At 34.8% G+C, this 17610-nt stretch overlaps 1 protein-coding gene across 2 annotated transcripts in view; it reads right to left on the bottom strand.

The window, feature by feature from the left end:
* The window catches only part of Arms (Ankyrin repeat-rich membrane spanning), a 640210-nt gene that overhangs the window by 288241 nt on the left and 334359 nt on the right, over window positions 1-17610 (bottom strand). Inside the window, exons 13-14 of one of the 2 annotated variants that reach the window (XM_090402051.1) lie at window positions 10640-10822; window positions 8341-8497 (exon numbers count right to left, since the gene is read on the bottom strand). In XM_090402051.1, the coding sequence (XP_090258177.1) occupies window positions 8341-8497; window positions 10640-10822 (340 nt within the window). The remainder of the gene's footprint in view (window positions 1-8340; window positions 8498-10639; window positions 10823-17610) is intronic. The other variant, XM_090402052.1, reaches the window with a different exon arrangement.

Raw genomic sequence — 17610 nt, 5'->3', positions numbered from 1 at the left:
GTTTTCTCCATCAGATATAGCATCAATTTCGTCCTCATTGTAAACAAAATCATCTTCCGAGCCATCTAATTTGTTAGATATAGCACATTTTTTAAAATATTTTATTACCGTATCTGGTTTTATTTCATCCCATGCTTTCGCTACCCATTCACACATAGTTACCAAAGACGCATGTCACATTTGTCCTCCTTTTGTGTATCTTTTTTCTCCTTCTTGCATCCATGCATCCCACTGTTTTCATAAACTGTCTTTAAATGGCTTGTTTATACAAACATGCAATGGTTGCACTAGTGAAGTTAACCCACTTGGAATCACTGCCATATTGGTATTATTCTCTCTTAATAAAGATTTTGGGATCTCCGTTAAATGGGATTTGAACATGTCCCACACTAAAAGACTGTTTGGATTTTTTAATGCACCTTGTCGTGTATTCCAAATACTTTTTATCCACAACTTAACTCCTGCTTCATCTATCCAACCATTCTCATGAACATGGACAAAAACGTTTCTTGGAATTTTGATCTTTGGCATTGTTTTTCTTTTAAAAATTATCATAGGTTTTAATTTAGTACCATCAGCCATACAAGCAAGTACAACTGTGAAATGGCTTTTTTCATGTCCAGTTGTTTTTAAAGAAATAGTTTTACTTCCTTTCAATTCTACTGTTCTATTCCCGATCATGTCAAACATAACTGGAGTTTCATCCATATTTCCGATTTGAGACAATAAATAATTTTTTTTGCTTTCTTTTAGCAATTATAAATCTTTGAAAACTTAATAACTTATCATCCAAATCCTTTGGCAGCTTCTGTGCGATTTTCATTTTTAGTCTTTTTTTCCCTTTCCATAAACCGGCTACACCAACTCACTGTAGCTTTGTAGTTTTCGCTGTCCTTTTTATTTGCTTTGCCCCACTTCAAAGCAAATAAACGAATATTATTTCTCATTATAATGAGTCCATTTTGCCGATTTTCTCAAACCCAATCTGCAACATAATTTTCCAGAATAGGCCACTCACAAATTCCTTTCCATAATGTGCACTTATTTTTTGGCATTTTCATTATTAAAGTTTCATTTTTTCTCCAATTGCGAACTAGTTTTTCGTTTACTCCAAACTGACGTGCAGCAACACAGTTAGTATTTTCTTTTGCAAATTTAATCACTTTGCACTTAAAACTCGCGTCATATTTCATTCTTTTAAAAGGAGCCATTGCATTTTAGTTCACTATTGGTCAACTGGTCAATACGAAATAAAATTTCTTTTGTCAACTAGGTATTTTATATCTTTTGCTAAAACAAAGAATGGAAGGACTAAAAAGGCAGTTATGATCCTAGTGGTTGACACCTGTATAAAAATTTTACTTAAAAACTGTCATAATTTTTATTTTTAAAGAAATTTTTTGAGTCTTCTTATACGACAAGTATACTATAAAAACTCAAATAAACTCAAAAAATTTCAATATCGACTTATACGCCACATCGACTTGTATGCCGGAATATACAGTAAATACTTTTTTGCTTAACTTAACTTTTATACATACATATTATTCATTAGGTTAAATCTGACCAATTATGTATTACCTTGTATATTTGTATCACCCTGCTGTAATTTTGTTAATATGTAAATACCATAATGCTAAACTTAAATTTTATGCATCAATACGAAATGTATAATAATAAATGCTGTATAATAATTCCTTTCTGACTCTAAGTATTAGTATAATAATGTTTGTTGTAATCTTACTAGATGTAGACACTGCTTTCCTTGCCTTGTTTTCTATAATACACATATGTTAACTTATAGTTATCTATTTATGTACTGCTGAAATTTCTGCAGTAATTTTGTTTATATGTAGATACTGCATCACTTAACATACATTTTGTGTATGCATCTTATTTACTACTTTATGCTGCATTGCTAAATTTAATTTTCATCCATGCATATTGCATAATAATCCATTTTTGCACTGCTATAAAGGCATCTATTATAATATATGTAGATACTGCATTCCTTGGCTCAGTGTTTCATATATTACATATTAACTTGTATTGTTAACTATTTTTGCACTACTGTAATAACCTGTAACCTTGTGTGTTGCTGTGCCCTCTGCAGCAGTTCTGTTTACCTAGAGATGCTGCTTTGTGAAACCAGATTCTCGTAGAGACATATTGTTTACAATTTTCTGTAAATGCTACTGTTGTAATCTTTAGTATGGCACAGTATGACCTTTGTAATTTTTGTGCCAAATAAACTATAAACCAACCACCCAACCAACTAATCCTTTTTCCACAGACTGGCCAGTCTGTCCAAAGTATGTTAAATTATGCTCACAAAGAATTTGATAAATACCAGCCAGAGACAGAGGAGAATGTTTGTCTTTTGAAGTTGGTAAGAGATTAGAAATTTTGATGACTGGAAAATATGGATCAGAAGAAGCTTCTTCAGGATCTTGCACAGTTTTCACTGATGTCTAAAATGCATGAGATCAGAAATACGTGTTTTATTATGCTATCCTTGGTTGCAGAATGTAAGAGTTCAATATCTGTTGAATGTGATGTGTTGTTTGTGAAAATCCCTTTCTGTAAAGATGAAGAGGAATCAATGTAACATTATCTGTTCATTACATTGAAACATTACACACACACACACACACACACACACACACACACACACACACACACACACACACACACACACACACACACACACACCTGACAGTGATTACTTAAGGTTTCTACAACTCCAATTTTCTCCATCTTTACACTAAGAGTTTATCACAATTAAGCATTAATGGAATCTAATAACTACAACCATAGTCACATTCAACAGATATAGAACTCTTACAATTTCACAAGCAAGAATACCACAACAGAATACAGAGTTCTGATCCTATACATTTTATACATTTCTTAACCTATCGGCAGAAAATTGAAGAAACATCACCTGATACCCACATATTTTCCAATGAACGATCTGTCTAACCAAAAAGACAAGCTTTCACTTCTTTCTCCAGCCAGCATTTACCAGATTTCTTGTAGTGCAATTTAACATATAGACTGGCTGGTCTGTGGAAAAAAAAAAAGGCTTAAGTGCTACATTGAGCAAGTTAAATCTCAAAAGCCAGGGTCTTGTTCATCATGGACCTGTGGCAAACATGGTATTCTCTAGATCAGTGGTTCTTAACTGGTGTTCCCCAGAACACTAATGTTCTGTGGAAGGTGAATAGGTGTTCTGCGAGAAGTTCTGGAATTTGTCATTTTTAAATTAATTTGTCAGCACAAATTAATTTAATGACAGTTTAATTGAAGTTTAATTAATTATTAATCAATAATCAATTATTGATTAATAATAAAAAATCAGCTAAATTACCAATTAATTATTAATTTATACATTACAAAATAACTAAGGTGTTCCGTGAAAATTTCAGGATTTGTGAAGTGTTCCGTAGTCGAAAAAAGTTTGAGAAACACTGCTCTAGATGATTATTACCTTTTGCATAAAAGCAGCTTTAAATATGAGCATCTCTTCAAGAAAGTTCAGAGGCACTAATACCATGTTTGATAAAATGGAATGACTGCCTCTCTAACCCAAAAATTTGAAAGATTCTCATTTTATGGAAATATCAAAAATGATTAATCTCTATTTAATACGATCCTTCTAACACAAGACATTTTCTGTTATGGGTTAACCGAATGTCATACGATCTTACTAATTCTATTATAACAAACTACAAAAAATTCCCAAATTATCCCAAACTATCCAATAGGTACAATATCATGCTAAAAGAAATTCACCATAGAAAAAACTATCCACTGTTCCTGTGGTGCCTATAAATGGCTGGCTATAGTGAAAGTCAACTGTATTCTGTCTCTTTAAATTCCTTGTTTGTTTTATACCAACAGACTAATGTGTTACACTTCTGTTGCATGTACAATTAAAGCCATGGTATAACAAAGCTATAACATTCTGTGGAAAGTTAGTGATGAGAATCAAAGTGTCTTATAGTCTGTGAAGTGAATTCCAGTGATGTGACAAAATTTATAGTTAAAAGTAAATCAGCTGGTCTCATATGTGAATAATTGGGATGTGGGAATCTAATGGAAACACTGGTTTTTGAATGTAAAGCAAAGATACCAAGAAATTATATATTTGGTTTAATCCTTTATCCAAGTGTAAGCAAACAAAGTTTGCACCTGAAGTATTTTCAGGACTGCAGAAACTCATATAAGGAAGCTAAGACTTCACATCACTTGCCCTTAGTATCCTGTAATGCAAAGCCCAACTCCTTATGGACATGTATAATGCTATGCATTAGGAGAATGGTGAAACCCAGACCGGTTTTGCCATTTATTGAGGTCTCTTCAGTGGGAGCCAGACCAGAGGTGATACTAAGGTTGAAGTAATGCAGAACTTTTGTGTGCTTACACTTGGATAAAGGATAAACCACATATATATAATTTCTTCTTATCTCATATTCCTTTTCCTTCTTTTACCTTGCAGTGTCGAGGGTTAATTAATCATCGGACCTCAAGCCGTTCACAGGATAAGGTAGTCAGCCCTACACCATGGTGTATCCTATGTCCGTAGTGTTGAGTTCTCAAGGTCAATTTGCCTGCTTTGTGGGATAAAAACCCCAGGATAAACTGGGGGAAAAACCCTACTGTCCATGCACAAGACCAGCTAACTTGGCTATGGCTGAGGAAGATCCTTCAGCTCCTCACATCACCGACGTGAGGAGCTGAAGGATCTTCATATATAGGACACTCCTTCCCCAGGCATATGGTTGCGAAGAGCAAAGCCACTAGGCTAACTGCACGGACATATAATTTCTTGGTATCTTTAATTTCTAGTATAATCAAGTGAAAAAATCTTCCAACAACTTTTTCTAATCCAGAGTAATTTAATAAGGTGTGACACCTTTTTGGCAACTCGTATATAAAAATAAAAAATAAAAATACTCATATATAAAAATATAATCTATCCGGTCTGGGTAGTGACCCTTCCCTTAATGTATAGCATTATACATGTCCATAAGGAGCTGTGCTTTGCATTATGGGATACTAAGGCAAGTGATGTGAAAGTCTTAGCTTCCTTATACAAGTTGCCCCAGTCCTGAAAATACTTCAGGCACAAACTTTGTTTGCTTATACTTGAATAAAAACCAAGTATATAATTTCTTGGTATCTTTAATTTATAGTATAACAAAGTGAAAAAAACCTTCCAACAGGTTTTTGAATAGGTTCTGAAAGGTTCCTGAAAAGCAGTTAAACCTTGAAAAGAATGCATGCACTGATTTATAATGGCAAAATCTAGCTCTCACCCCTTTCTTGATTGCTTCATTCATTCTCAACTTTCATGGATATCCTTCCATCCTCTCTTCATCCACCATATAATGAAAACTTCCATCTGCTGGTATCTTAGATGATTTTTTTTTTTAGTTTTATATCAAGCATATAACAATCATTAAATCATGGAATAAATAAGTAGTAATTTTGCTGAGCAATTTTGATTTTCCAGTATTCCAGTAACAATTATTTTTAAATAATTTTGAAAAATTGAATTTATTTATTTCGTATCCAAACACAAGTAGTACAGTAGTAAGTGGTACAACATTATTTACAACAAATTAGGATACATTACAAATGAGAACAGCTTAAATTTAGTAGGTGAATTACACTCGAATTAATAAGTAAAATATGAGGAAAAAAGAAACTACATAAGTTATATACAATAAATATGGTCAGATGTGCATCCAGTATCTTGCACAATCAACTACTCTTTCTGTGCAGGATATAAAGTTCTCTTTGGTACAAGGTGATTGAAGAAGGGGACAAGAAAGAGGGTATTCCATGGACTGGGTTGTCCCGCACTCACAATTATCTGATCCAGTGAGCTAGCTCCATTTGATGAGGTTCTATTTGCAGCGTCCTGTTGTTCCAAGTCTTTTGAGGCTTTTCGAAGTATTCCAGTCCAAGTGGGCACCACACGGAAGATGTTTGGCTGTTGGAATACCAGTATTATTCTCCAGGTATAGTGCAAGCCATTGTTGAAGTCTTGCCTTTGAAGGGTTTTTAGGTGGTTCAACAGTTAGGAAACTATGTTAGGATCTTAATCTTTGGGACACTGTAGTCTGGCTGAATAGTGGGTGGTGTTCATCATTCATTTGTCCGCTTCTTTTGTCAGCTGAGAATGCAGATCTTTAATTGAAGGGGGGGGGGGTGCAATACCAGCCAAAGTATACAGGTCTCTTGGTGTTGGCTTCAGGCATCCTGTAATTAAGCAGCAGCTTTCATTCAATGCTGGGTCAAGTTTTTCAGCATGGCAGGATCTGGCCCATACCAGGCAGGCATATTCAGCAGAAGAATAGCAAAGGGCCAAGGGAGAAGATCTCAGTGTGCTAGAGTCTGCACCACATTTTGCGGAGGTAAGCTTTCTTAGTATGTTGTTTCTTGCATTCACTTTTGCCTTCATTTTTTCTATGTGTCTTTTATATGAAAGGGTGCGATCAAGAGTTGCACCAAGGTAGATTACAACTGGAACCAAGGTGGGTTCCAGGAATGTTCCAAATTAGAGCCTTCCCAAGAAATCTGTAGCTTCCTGTTGGCTTCCTTATTGTTAAGGTGGAAAAGGCCAGTCTGGGTTTTCAAGGGGTTTGGTTTTAATTGATTGCTGCTATAATATGTGGTTAGACTATTTAAGGCAAGTGATAGAGTAGTTTCAATGGACTTGAAATTTTTTTGACTGAGTAGCTATGGCAAGGTCATCAGCATAGATAAAATTTCTAGTTCCTGGAAAGATGGGGAGATCATTGACGTAGATGTTGAAAAGTAATGGTGATAACACACTTATCTGGAGGGAGGCCATTTATTTGGGGATGCCAGCGGCTTTTCCTACCCCTAGGTTCACAAAAAAAGCATCTGTTTTCCAAGAGTGATTGGATCAAGAGGACAAGGCGATAGTCTCCAGTTATTCAGTATATTTTATTTCTGAGTGTGAGATGGTTTATGGTATCATATGCTGCAGTTAGGCTACAAAGACTGCTCGTGTGGCTAGTTTTTGCTCATAACCATTTTCTATATATTGAGTGAGGTTGAGAATTTGTGATGTACAGGATTTGCCTGTACATTACAGCCTGTTCAGCAATAAGATGTGGTTCGATTAGGGATTGTAGCTTGATCAAAATTAATCATTCATAGAGTTTAAAGAGGTTGCTGAGTAGTGATATAGGTCTGTAATTTTTTACTTTGGTTGGAGTTTTCCCTGGTTTCAGAAAGGTAACCACTTTAGCATACCTCCAGATAGTTGGTATCCTTAGGATTCTGAGGCAAGTGTTGTATAGGTTTAATAACTACTCTTTAGTCCTGGGTCCAAAATGCTTAATTTGTTCGTTACAGATATCATCACGGCCTACAGATTTTCTAGGTTTTAATAGGTTTATGGCAGCATTGAGTTCAGTGATGGTGAAGTCTGAGTTAATCATGTTTTTTTCCTCATTTGGGGTTCTAAGTATCTTATTTTTTGGGTGCTTTTTTTTTTTTAGGGAATTTTCCATTCAGCAGCAGCTGGTGAGCAATTTGATTAGCTGTTACCTGTAGATGCTCATATGGCTTAGTGAAATCCTTCCTAATTCTGTTGATAAAGTTCCATGCCTTTTTGCTACCATGGGTCATATCAAGGGCTTCTATTTCTTTTTTCCATGAGGAACACCTTTCTTCTGCCATCTTGGAGAATAATTTTTCTCGTCCATGGATAGTCTCCTCTCAGAAGGGGTTGGTGTTGTAAAGTTGTAAGTAATTAGCATACTGGGCTTGTATATCACTGGAAAGGCCTGGAATGTAGTTTGTGCGGCATCCTCGGTAGATGTGTTTGGTGGAGATTTTCCTCAGTATTTTATGAGGAAAATCTCAAAATTAAGGTCTTGCATCACCTTTCCCTCTGTGAGTTTCTTGCAGGCAGAGCACATCACAGTCATTATCTCTGCAAATATTTGCAATGAGATCTTGCTTGACACTGGAGAAACCTTCAATATTAAAAGATATTATTGTTGTTATTAACAGTCGCTGTTATGAAAATGACTAACATGCAATTTCTTATCCTTTCTGGTTTTTATTAGATCAGAGATCAAGATGATCTATATGCTCACAAACAGTAATGCAACCATTACAAACATTTTCGTATCAATCTATTATTATAGATTAATAATATAACTTTATTTCATATAAAACACTATAATCATTTACTACAAAATATTAGAGAAGAATTTACAATGTATAATATATTTATTTCCTTCATGGTTTCATTCATTATTATATTTATTTATTTATAATATATTTACTTACCGCACTGGATGGGTATGAAGGTCTCTCCTAACAGACGGTGGACTACAAAATGCAACTAAAAGTAATGTTCTTAAGGAATTAAGCTGAGTAGCAAGAACAGTATTAATGCTGATAGCCCAAGCCCAGTCATATCTTTGGCTTACATAAACAATTATACCTGAAAAACAATAAATGCCTGTAAGTTTCGCTTTTTTTTTCCGTTTTTCTTATTGTTAACATATAGAATCACAAAAACTTTGTATGAATAACATTGTTTTATTTCAGGAAGCTGGAAAAATAATTCTCAATCATCATATTTTCCTATTAATACAGTCAGATTATGAAAACTACTGCAATAGACTACAACAGATCTCCACCATACTCTTGCCTCAATGTCTTGGGTGGTTCAGCAATAGCCTTGAGCTTAGCTACTGGCGATGACTTGGGTGGATGTTGAAAGTTTATTTTTCACTTGGTTAGAGTATAATAAATTTAGTTTAATCTTTTCTGCTAATGCTTCTGCCTGATATCTCCACTTGGGCCTGGCTCCCACTGAAGAGACCTCAATAAAGATCGAAACTAGTCTGGGTAGTGGCCCTTCCCTTAATGCATAACATTAGACATATCCGCAAGGAGATGTGTTTTGCATTATAGGAGATACTGAGATAGGAGTGTTGGTATCTTGCTCCACCTTTGCAACGAGTTGCCCTGGTGTCGTACCACCTTAACCCAGTCCTGAAGATACTTTCAGGCGCAAACTTTGTTTGCTCACACTTGGATAAAGGATTAAACTAAATTTATTAGACTTGGGTGGAGTCTGACTAACTACCAATTTCCAAACGTCAGAGCTGAAAGAGCTCCACCTATTTCTTATGAGAAATAACAAAAATGTTACACACTTTTGCAGAGAGATGATGAATGGTGCCACTGCACTGATTGTTATATTGACTCGATGTTTGTGTAAGAAATCCATGTTTCATCACTAGTCACGATAAGAGAAAAAAATTCACCCCCTTCATTTTCGTAATGCTCCAAAATTTTTTGAGCTCCACTCATTGCTGTTTATGCACACTGGTCAGCATTTTTCAGACACATCTGGCACACAATTTCTTATACTCAAGCTTTTCTGTCGCAATTTCATGAATAACTAACTGAGTGTGAAACTTTTGGGAATTCAAAAGAAGGTTCCATAATTGTGAAATGACAATTCTCACAAATTTTCATTTTCACTCTTTAAACCAAATCATCTGTCACCACTGTGCTCTTCATCATGAACACTGTTGCACCCTTCTTTAAACAAATAACACCACTGTCTAACCTTACTGTCACTTGTTAAATTAGGCCCGTAAACCTTACACAGTCATTGGTGAATTTCTGCAGCTACTGTTTTTCTGACAAAAACTGTATCACACCACAAACCTCAGCACTCAATATAAATTATTTGCAGAAGACAACAAACAATATGGCAGCGAAAGTAAATTGGTCAATAACTAGCTAATAAGTCACTCAATGCTACAACATATATGCAACTCTCCCTTCATATCTTAGTTGGGAGTAAATTGTGAATGGACTACAGTAGATTTAAATTTGATCTGTCTATTCCTTGAAACATGTGAAGCCCTACATCACTGCCTTAATGGAACAGACCACATACCTATCTCCAAGTTTTGGGAGATAATTGCATGAAGTTTTTGTTATTATTTTTATTTTTTAAAATTTAAACTATAACTATACTAGGTTCCCTGGAACTTTAGGTGTTTTCTCCAGTTCACTCAGCTGCAACCAAAACACACGGAAGTATACTTATGCTGTATGACCTATTCTTGTGCTCATATTTTGAATGTTATTTTCAAAACTTTCTCCCTGCATGATGTTCCTATTAGAGTATTAATGCTAATATATAATAAATATATTAAATATAATATAATATAATAAATTCTAATTTCTTTTACATATGTTAAACTGTTTTTTTTCCCAAGTATTATTATGCCTACTGCACATTTCTATAAACCATCTAGTTAGAGAGAATATTGTTATAGAGATCAGATGAGTTTTAATGGAAAGTTGTGTTCTTCCTAGTGTTAAACAGTTTTCTCTCATGCTAATCTCTATCTGTTGCTTTTAAGAATTTACAGCTGACTGATGTTCAACAGCATGATAAGCCAACACCTTTCATTTTCAGTTTTTACTCTGAAGCTTTACTTTAAACCAAGATGGAGAATGGCAATAATAGTGTGTTTTAAATGAAAAAAAAAAAAAAAAATTATTTTATTCGAAGTATTAATAGTTTATTATCTGTTTACAAGTAAATAATACTTACCAAGGCAGACATAGCATATCATAACAATCCCAACTCCTGTAGTGAGACCTAATATCCACAAATGTGATGCCAAAGCAAGTACAAGGCCACATATCAAAGATGCAAAAAGGACTAAGAGAAATACCAGCCAACTAAACTCAAATGTTGGTTCTATCCATTGGTAAGCAAAACTTCTCATTTCATCTGCAAAGGCAAAATTAAAAATTCAAACAGCATTTTTCAAGTGAAGTTTGTTTTTGTTTGTACATACTGAAAACAACCTCAGACAGAAGAATAACAGTGACTCACATTTACCTTGCACCAATATTTCCTCTAATTTTGGCTGGCCTATGTGTGCACGAAAAACATTTTGCATGCAAGTTCAAGTTTTAGCCTCATTGTATATGGTAACCTGTGCTCACCACAGTGAACTCCATTGCAAATTCAACACATCAATTCAAATTTAAACAAATTTGAGTTCTTTTCTGCTTTAACTTTAACAGTAACATTTTTGAAGGTTTAATGCAGTAAAACCATTATTTCTCATATTAATTTGCCTTTTTTTCCCCTTCTAGCTATAACATGTAAAATTGCAGGAGCACTAAATTAATTTACTTACTTCCATTGGTAAGCAAAACTTTTCATTTCATCTGCAAAGGCAAAATTAAAAATTCAAACAGCATTTTTCAAGTGAAGTTTGTAGCAGATTTAAATATTTCTTCAATATTTAAATCTGCTACACAAATTTAAATATTGAAGAAATATTGGAGTGGAGACATTAGAGAAATTATTAAAAAAAAATAAGTGACAAGTATGATTTATGATATAATTCATTTTCATAATACATTCAAAAATTATTCACAGTAAATTAGAAATTCTGAAAGCAAAAATTTTGTGTACACAGTTACTAGGCATGTGAACCTCCCTTTTTTGACTGGTGTGCACAGCTTAAAGGAAATATTGCCTTCCACATACTTTTATTAAATAAATTAATATTTTTATTAATTTTATTAATATTAACATTGGGACCTTGATAAGCAGAAATAAACAGGTTATGATTCCATTTTACAAAGCCTTAATCAAGCCTAATATGGATTATTGTGCACTGATTTGGTCACCTGATTTTCATGGCAATGAGGATACATTACAAGGGTCCAGAGAAGATCAACTAGGGTGTAATAACTGATCTCTAGAATAGGCGGTATGAAGACAGATTGAGGGAATGCAATTTGCAGAGCAATGTGAATAGGAGGAGAGGAATATAATCAAGATATATAAGTTGGTAAAGACTTAATGTGGATTAATGTGGAAGAAATTTTTGAGAGAATGAGAAAAGGGAACAGAAAAAGAAATCCACAGAAACTGTATAAGCAGCTGAAAGTCCAACAGAATCTGTCTTCGGTGTAAGGAAAATGAGTAAACGTACAACGAAATCCCATTAGGAGCCAACACTGCACAGTTAAATCCCAAACTATATTCAAATTCCATTAAGAAGGCAACCTAAAGTGTGAGTAAGGGAGTGAAGAGCAAGTTCTTTGCATGGAAAATGGAATGCATTGCCCAATGGTGTGGTGAATGCAAACACGTCAAATTAGCTTAATTAATTAGATGGATAGTTCATCAAACAGGATAGTTTGATGAACTTTGTGTGTTATAGTGTGTATATCTCCAGCAATGCATCTTGACTCTGTGGAAGTCAGGTGTTAAATAATAATATTCAATTTCACAACTCTTGGTGCATTCATAAACTTCTGTGCTATGTAAATCACATCTATTTATTATTACACAGGCATCTCTAGAGTCCAAAGATTCATCATAATAACATTATTCAGACAATACCTATCACATTTCTTGAACTGATTACTGAGAAAACATTTATTCTGAAAACAATTTTACTCATTCACCATTGTTCATGAGAAAAATCTAGTCCTCATACCTTTGCCAACCACACTCAAACAATTTCCAGGAGTTACCACCTAGTTCTCTTTCTTCTTATCATGTACTGAAAAATTTTCTTTGCATCTATCATATGAAACTCCTTTACTGACTTACATGTATATCATATCCTCTCTTTTCAACCTATTAACCAATTTTAGTAACCACAAATTTTCAGTTTATCCTGACATGGAGCAATCTACAGATCTATCATCATCTTGTCACCGATCTCTGGATCCTCTCCATATCCGTATCTCCAAGAAACCCAAGTGACTAAATCTGTGTGCAGCAGTTTGGATGTGGCTATATCCATCAACATCCCCAAACTCTTATCAATTACCTGCAGGCAAGCTTTATCAATGTAAATGAAAAGACTACACTTCTAATATTTTCATTTTGACATAAATTTTGTACTTTATCATAGTTACCAACCATTAAGGCAGGATCTTCATATCATCATCAACTACTGCCTTACCCAATTTTACTTCATACAAACAGGATATATATTCCCCAAATCATTTCCTATAGCATTAATATACACATTATATAGCGCCAAAAGTATAGCCCTGTAATGCTGCTGATCACCTGGCCTTCTCCTGGATTCTATTCCTCTATATTCTACTCATTGATGTCTGTCCATGAGCTACCCTTTTCCCGATATCTGTGTCTATAATAACCTGTCAAATGTATTTACAAAGTCTAACATTAATGTTGTATAGTGATTTCCATTATTAATTCAACTGCCAGTTGATTAAAGAGAGTGAGTAAATTGCTTAAGCAACACTGCCATTCACTAAACTGTGCTGCCTCCCATTCTTCTTTTCTAGCTTGCTGAACCTCTAAGGTTCCTTGCTGCATGTACTAACTTCTTCCATTCCTTTCTATCTTGAGCTTTTTCATTCCACTTCTGAATTCTTATCTCAGGTAAATCTTTTTTTTTGGATATTATTCTCCTTTTATAACCTAGCCATAACTAAGGTGGCTACATTGCCTCCATTGCAGAAAGTGATCATGTGGCCTTGATTTGGAAAGTAGCAAAATGTTAAGAAGTGGAACTACAAGGTAAGTGATTATGATACACTTAGGACAGAGCATGAAGCAGTACCATGGCATAAAGACCTGCAAGGGAAGGATATTCGCAATGCATCGGTGATGGTCAAGGGGTATCTGGAGAAAGCAATATCACACTGTATACCAAAGGTCAGGAGGACAAATCAGGTGGGAGTTCGATGGATTAGTAGTATCATTAAGCATGAGCTGCAAACAAAGAAAATGTTGTCCAGGAAATATAAGAAAAAAGCTGACCAGCTAACTCATGAACAGTACAAGGAACAGGCAAGAAAGGTGGCCAGCATAGTAAGGAAAGCAAAATTAGATTATGAGCAGATGAAAGGAAATCCCAAACAGTTTTCTTTTTTGTTATGTGGCAAGTAGGAGAAGGAATGCTCATTGAAGGGTAACTTTAATGAATGCAGATTATAGAGAGGTAACAGAAGCAGACAAATTTGTTGAGCTACAGTGACCATTTTGCAAGGGAAAATCAGCCAAGTGAAGATATTGTTGTGGTAGAGGTGATGGAGATTGATGTGAGAAGAGAGGTTGATGAATTGAAGGTACTTAGCATATTGCAGAATCTGAATGCAAACAGAGCTGTAACTGGTGATGCATTTGGCTAGGCTGTTTATCTGAAGTCTCAGATCTGGCAAAGTCCCAAGAGAGTGGAAGTAGGACATTTCTTTACATAAAGGAGGACCTAAGTCTGTGATAGCAAATTGTAGACCAATAAGTATCTCATTATTGGTCTATAATTTTGTGGTAAAAGGTGTGGTGGTAAAAGTACTGGAAATGTTTGTTAAAAAGAGAATTCAGGAATGGGTGAATAAGAATATGATGCTCTATGAAGGGCAGCACAGCTTTGTGAAGGGTTGGTCATGCCTTAGTAATCTACTAACTTTTTATAATAGAGTGACAGCTGAGTTTTATATCATAGTGTAGCCATTCCCTTTATCCAGCTAAGTTGGATAAAGGGAATGGCTACACTATGATACTGCTGGATTTTTCAATGGTGTTTGACAGGATACTACATGGAACTCTATTATGAAAAATTGGAACAAATGGGGATGGATGTGAAACTTTTTATATGGATACAAAGGTGACTGATGGACGGACAGATACCAAAAAATAACATATGGAAGGGAAGAATCCAGAAGACAGGTGACTAGTGGTATGTTGCAGCTCTGTGCTGGGACCAATGCCGTTTAATTTATACATAAATGATATAGGAAATACTTTGAAAAGAGATATTCATTTCTTTGCTGAAAATAGAAAGTTGAGTAAGAATAATAGTTAATCAAGGTGATGCAGAGAGCTTGCAGGATGATTTAAATAGGCTGACTGTATGGGAAAAACATAATGGATGTCAATTTAATGTGGAAAAGTATAAGTGCATTTTGGGATACAAAGATTACAAGCTGTGTACCACATTGAGAGAACTTGTGGTGAAAAGGGGGAGAGCTGGTAGACACATTTAAGTTACTTAAAAGATTTTATAGGATTGATGCAGGGGAAATGTTTCAGCACTTGGCTAGAGTGTCAGAACAAGAGTTCATCCCTGGAAGTCAGCAAGTGTAGTCTGTGAGAGTGGTGAATAAATGGAATGAGTTGTTGTCCAAGTCAGTTGTGAGCACTTTGTATGTTAATGGTTTCAAGGAGAGGTAAGATAGATATTGTGTTGATAGTTTGGATCTCTCACAGTGAGTCTTGGGACTCCATGGAAGTACCCATGTAATAATAATAATAATATTTAGTTTTGTTTGGTGTCGTAATACCACTAAAATTAAAATAAGTTATGAATAACATCAAGCACCTAAGCCTGTCAGCTAGATACACAATGAGATTCTGCAATATTCTAAGTACATCCACTTCACATGAATTATTCACATATTGTCCCCTGTCACATCTGTCAATCTTCACCTGGATGATAAATCCCTGCAAAGTGATCATTCAGTAATTCAACTATTCCTTCTATTGCCATCCTACCAAATATATATGTATATATGTATATATATGTGTGTGTGTGTGTGTATAAACAAAGTTACACCCTGAGTTATGTAACACATGACTTACGTAAATTCGCAGTTACTTAATAAATCTACTAGCGCATATGAACACGTTGCGGCTTTGCACAGGTGCATCTTTGACAGCCTTGTCTCCTGTCACATCTGTTGTTCAAACCAATATAAAAAGTACAGTAACGTAGATGCCTTGCGGGGTTAGCTCAGTCACCGGTTATCACTGCTAGTTTTGTTGTTTTTTTTTTGCCCTTAAAATGGAATGCAAATGCAAAATCAAATGCACTGGTAAGAAATCTAAAAAACAATGGTCTGCAATTACTTTAGAAGAAAAGTTGAAAATAATTCGTATGTATAAAGGTGGGAAAATTCTATCAACAATAGCTTGGGAAATAAATCGACCTATTTCGACAGCATATACAATAGTGAAGGATAAAGTTCGCATTGTTGAAAGCATAAAAAGTGCAGTAGCATTGAAGGGCATAATTATTACCAAGAAGAGGCCGGGCCCGATATCAGAGATGAGAAATTGTTGTCTCACTGGATCGATGATCTGACACAGAAGCGGATACCGTTAAGTTTACTGATTATCCAGGAGAAGGCTATGTCCTTATATAGGGATTTAAAAGAGCAGGCCAGCATCACGGACATGGATAGTACATTTAAAGCTAGTGCTGGATAGTTTGAACGATTCAAGAAATGTACAAATCTGCACAGCATCAAAATCACGGGTGAGGCAGCAAGTGCAGATTCAGAGTAGCCATTGAACATTTTATTGTATGTATGTAATTTACAAATTGGACTAACATAAAATTAGAGTTATGTAAAGGTTTATGGAATGCATTACTTATGTAACTCAGAGTGTAACTGTATATATATATATTCAATAAATTTCTATTTATCCCAATCTGCTCTGCATATCTCGACTCTTTGAGAGCCCTCAAAAAAAAAAAAAAAAGGGAATAAGATTTCAGTGAGGAATTAAAGAGCAGAATGCTTTCGAAAATCTAAAGCAACCTCTTATAAATCTTCCTGTTTTAGCTCAACGAAGGCTAGGGGAAACATTTTATATCCCAGCTGATACATTTGATTATATTGCTGAAGTGAGCAGAAGGGAGCTAAAGGAATAAGACCCATGGCTTTTCTCAGTATAAAGCTAATTGGCTCTGAATTTAACTACTTTGTAATATTGAAAAGAAGGTTATGGCAATTTTTTTCCACTGAGGAAGCCAAAATATGTTTCATAAGGTCAATATATTGAGGTCAGGTCAGATCATAAGCCATTATCCTTTCTAAACGACATCAAGAATACATTATAACTAATTAATAATGAATTAAATTAAATTAATTTATTTAGATCAATTAGATCAACTTGAAGTATAAAAATCAAAGAATAATTCAATGGGCCTTGGAAATACAAGAATTTGTCTTTCCAAGCAAATTCTTCAAATTTGTAAAAATATTAGAATTTGTATTTCCACCCAATGAATGTTTACATAGCATTCACTGGGTGGTATTATTAACATTCTTCTTTCTACCCAACCCTTTGCCTACAAATACTGCTATACACATTTTGAATTTTTTTTTTAGTTGGGCTGCTATATTAAAAATAAATATAGTCCCCTGGAGTTATGTCACCTTCGGTTCCAGAGGGTGCCATAACTCAAAAATGTCCATAAGTTGAAACACTATGTTGAAGTTTGAAGATTATGACTGAAATAAAAACCTAATGGTATGAAAACTGGTTTATTGAATGAGTTCATGTGCTGCAATGAATCTGTTGTTGGCCAGACATAGCATTGTGTCTTATCTGTATGAAACTTCTATATCTGATGAGATTGGGTTGATGTTAATCATAGAGATAGATTTTCAGTAGATTTTGATAGTGCTAATTTTTTTCGAAAGTGCCTGTCTAAGGTTGTTTGTGAGCTAGATTCTCTTTTCTTTTCGCCATAGATTTCCATGCAACAGACATAATCCCTTACA

The sequence above is a fragment of the Typopeltis vanoorti genome, chromosome 12 (assembly GCF_054136105.1).
Source record: "Typopeltis vanoorti isolate ZY-2024b chromosome 12, IOZ_Tvanoo_1.0, whole genome shotgun sequence".
Lineage (NCBI taxonomy): Eukaryota > Metazoa > Arthropoda > Arachnida > Uropygi > Thelyphonidae > Typopeltis > Typopeltis vanoorti.
The sequence above is the reverse complement of the archived record's forward strand: the minus strand, read 5'-3'. Positions and strand labels throughout refer to the sequence as shown.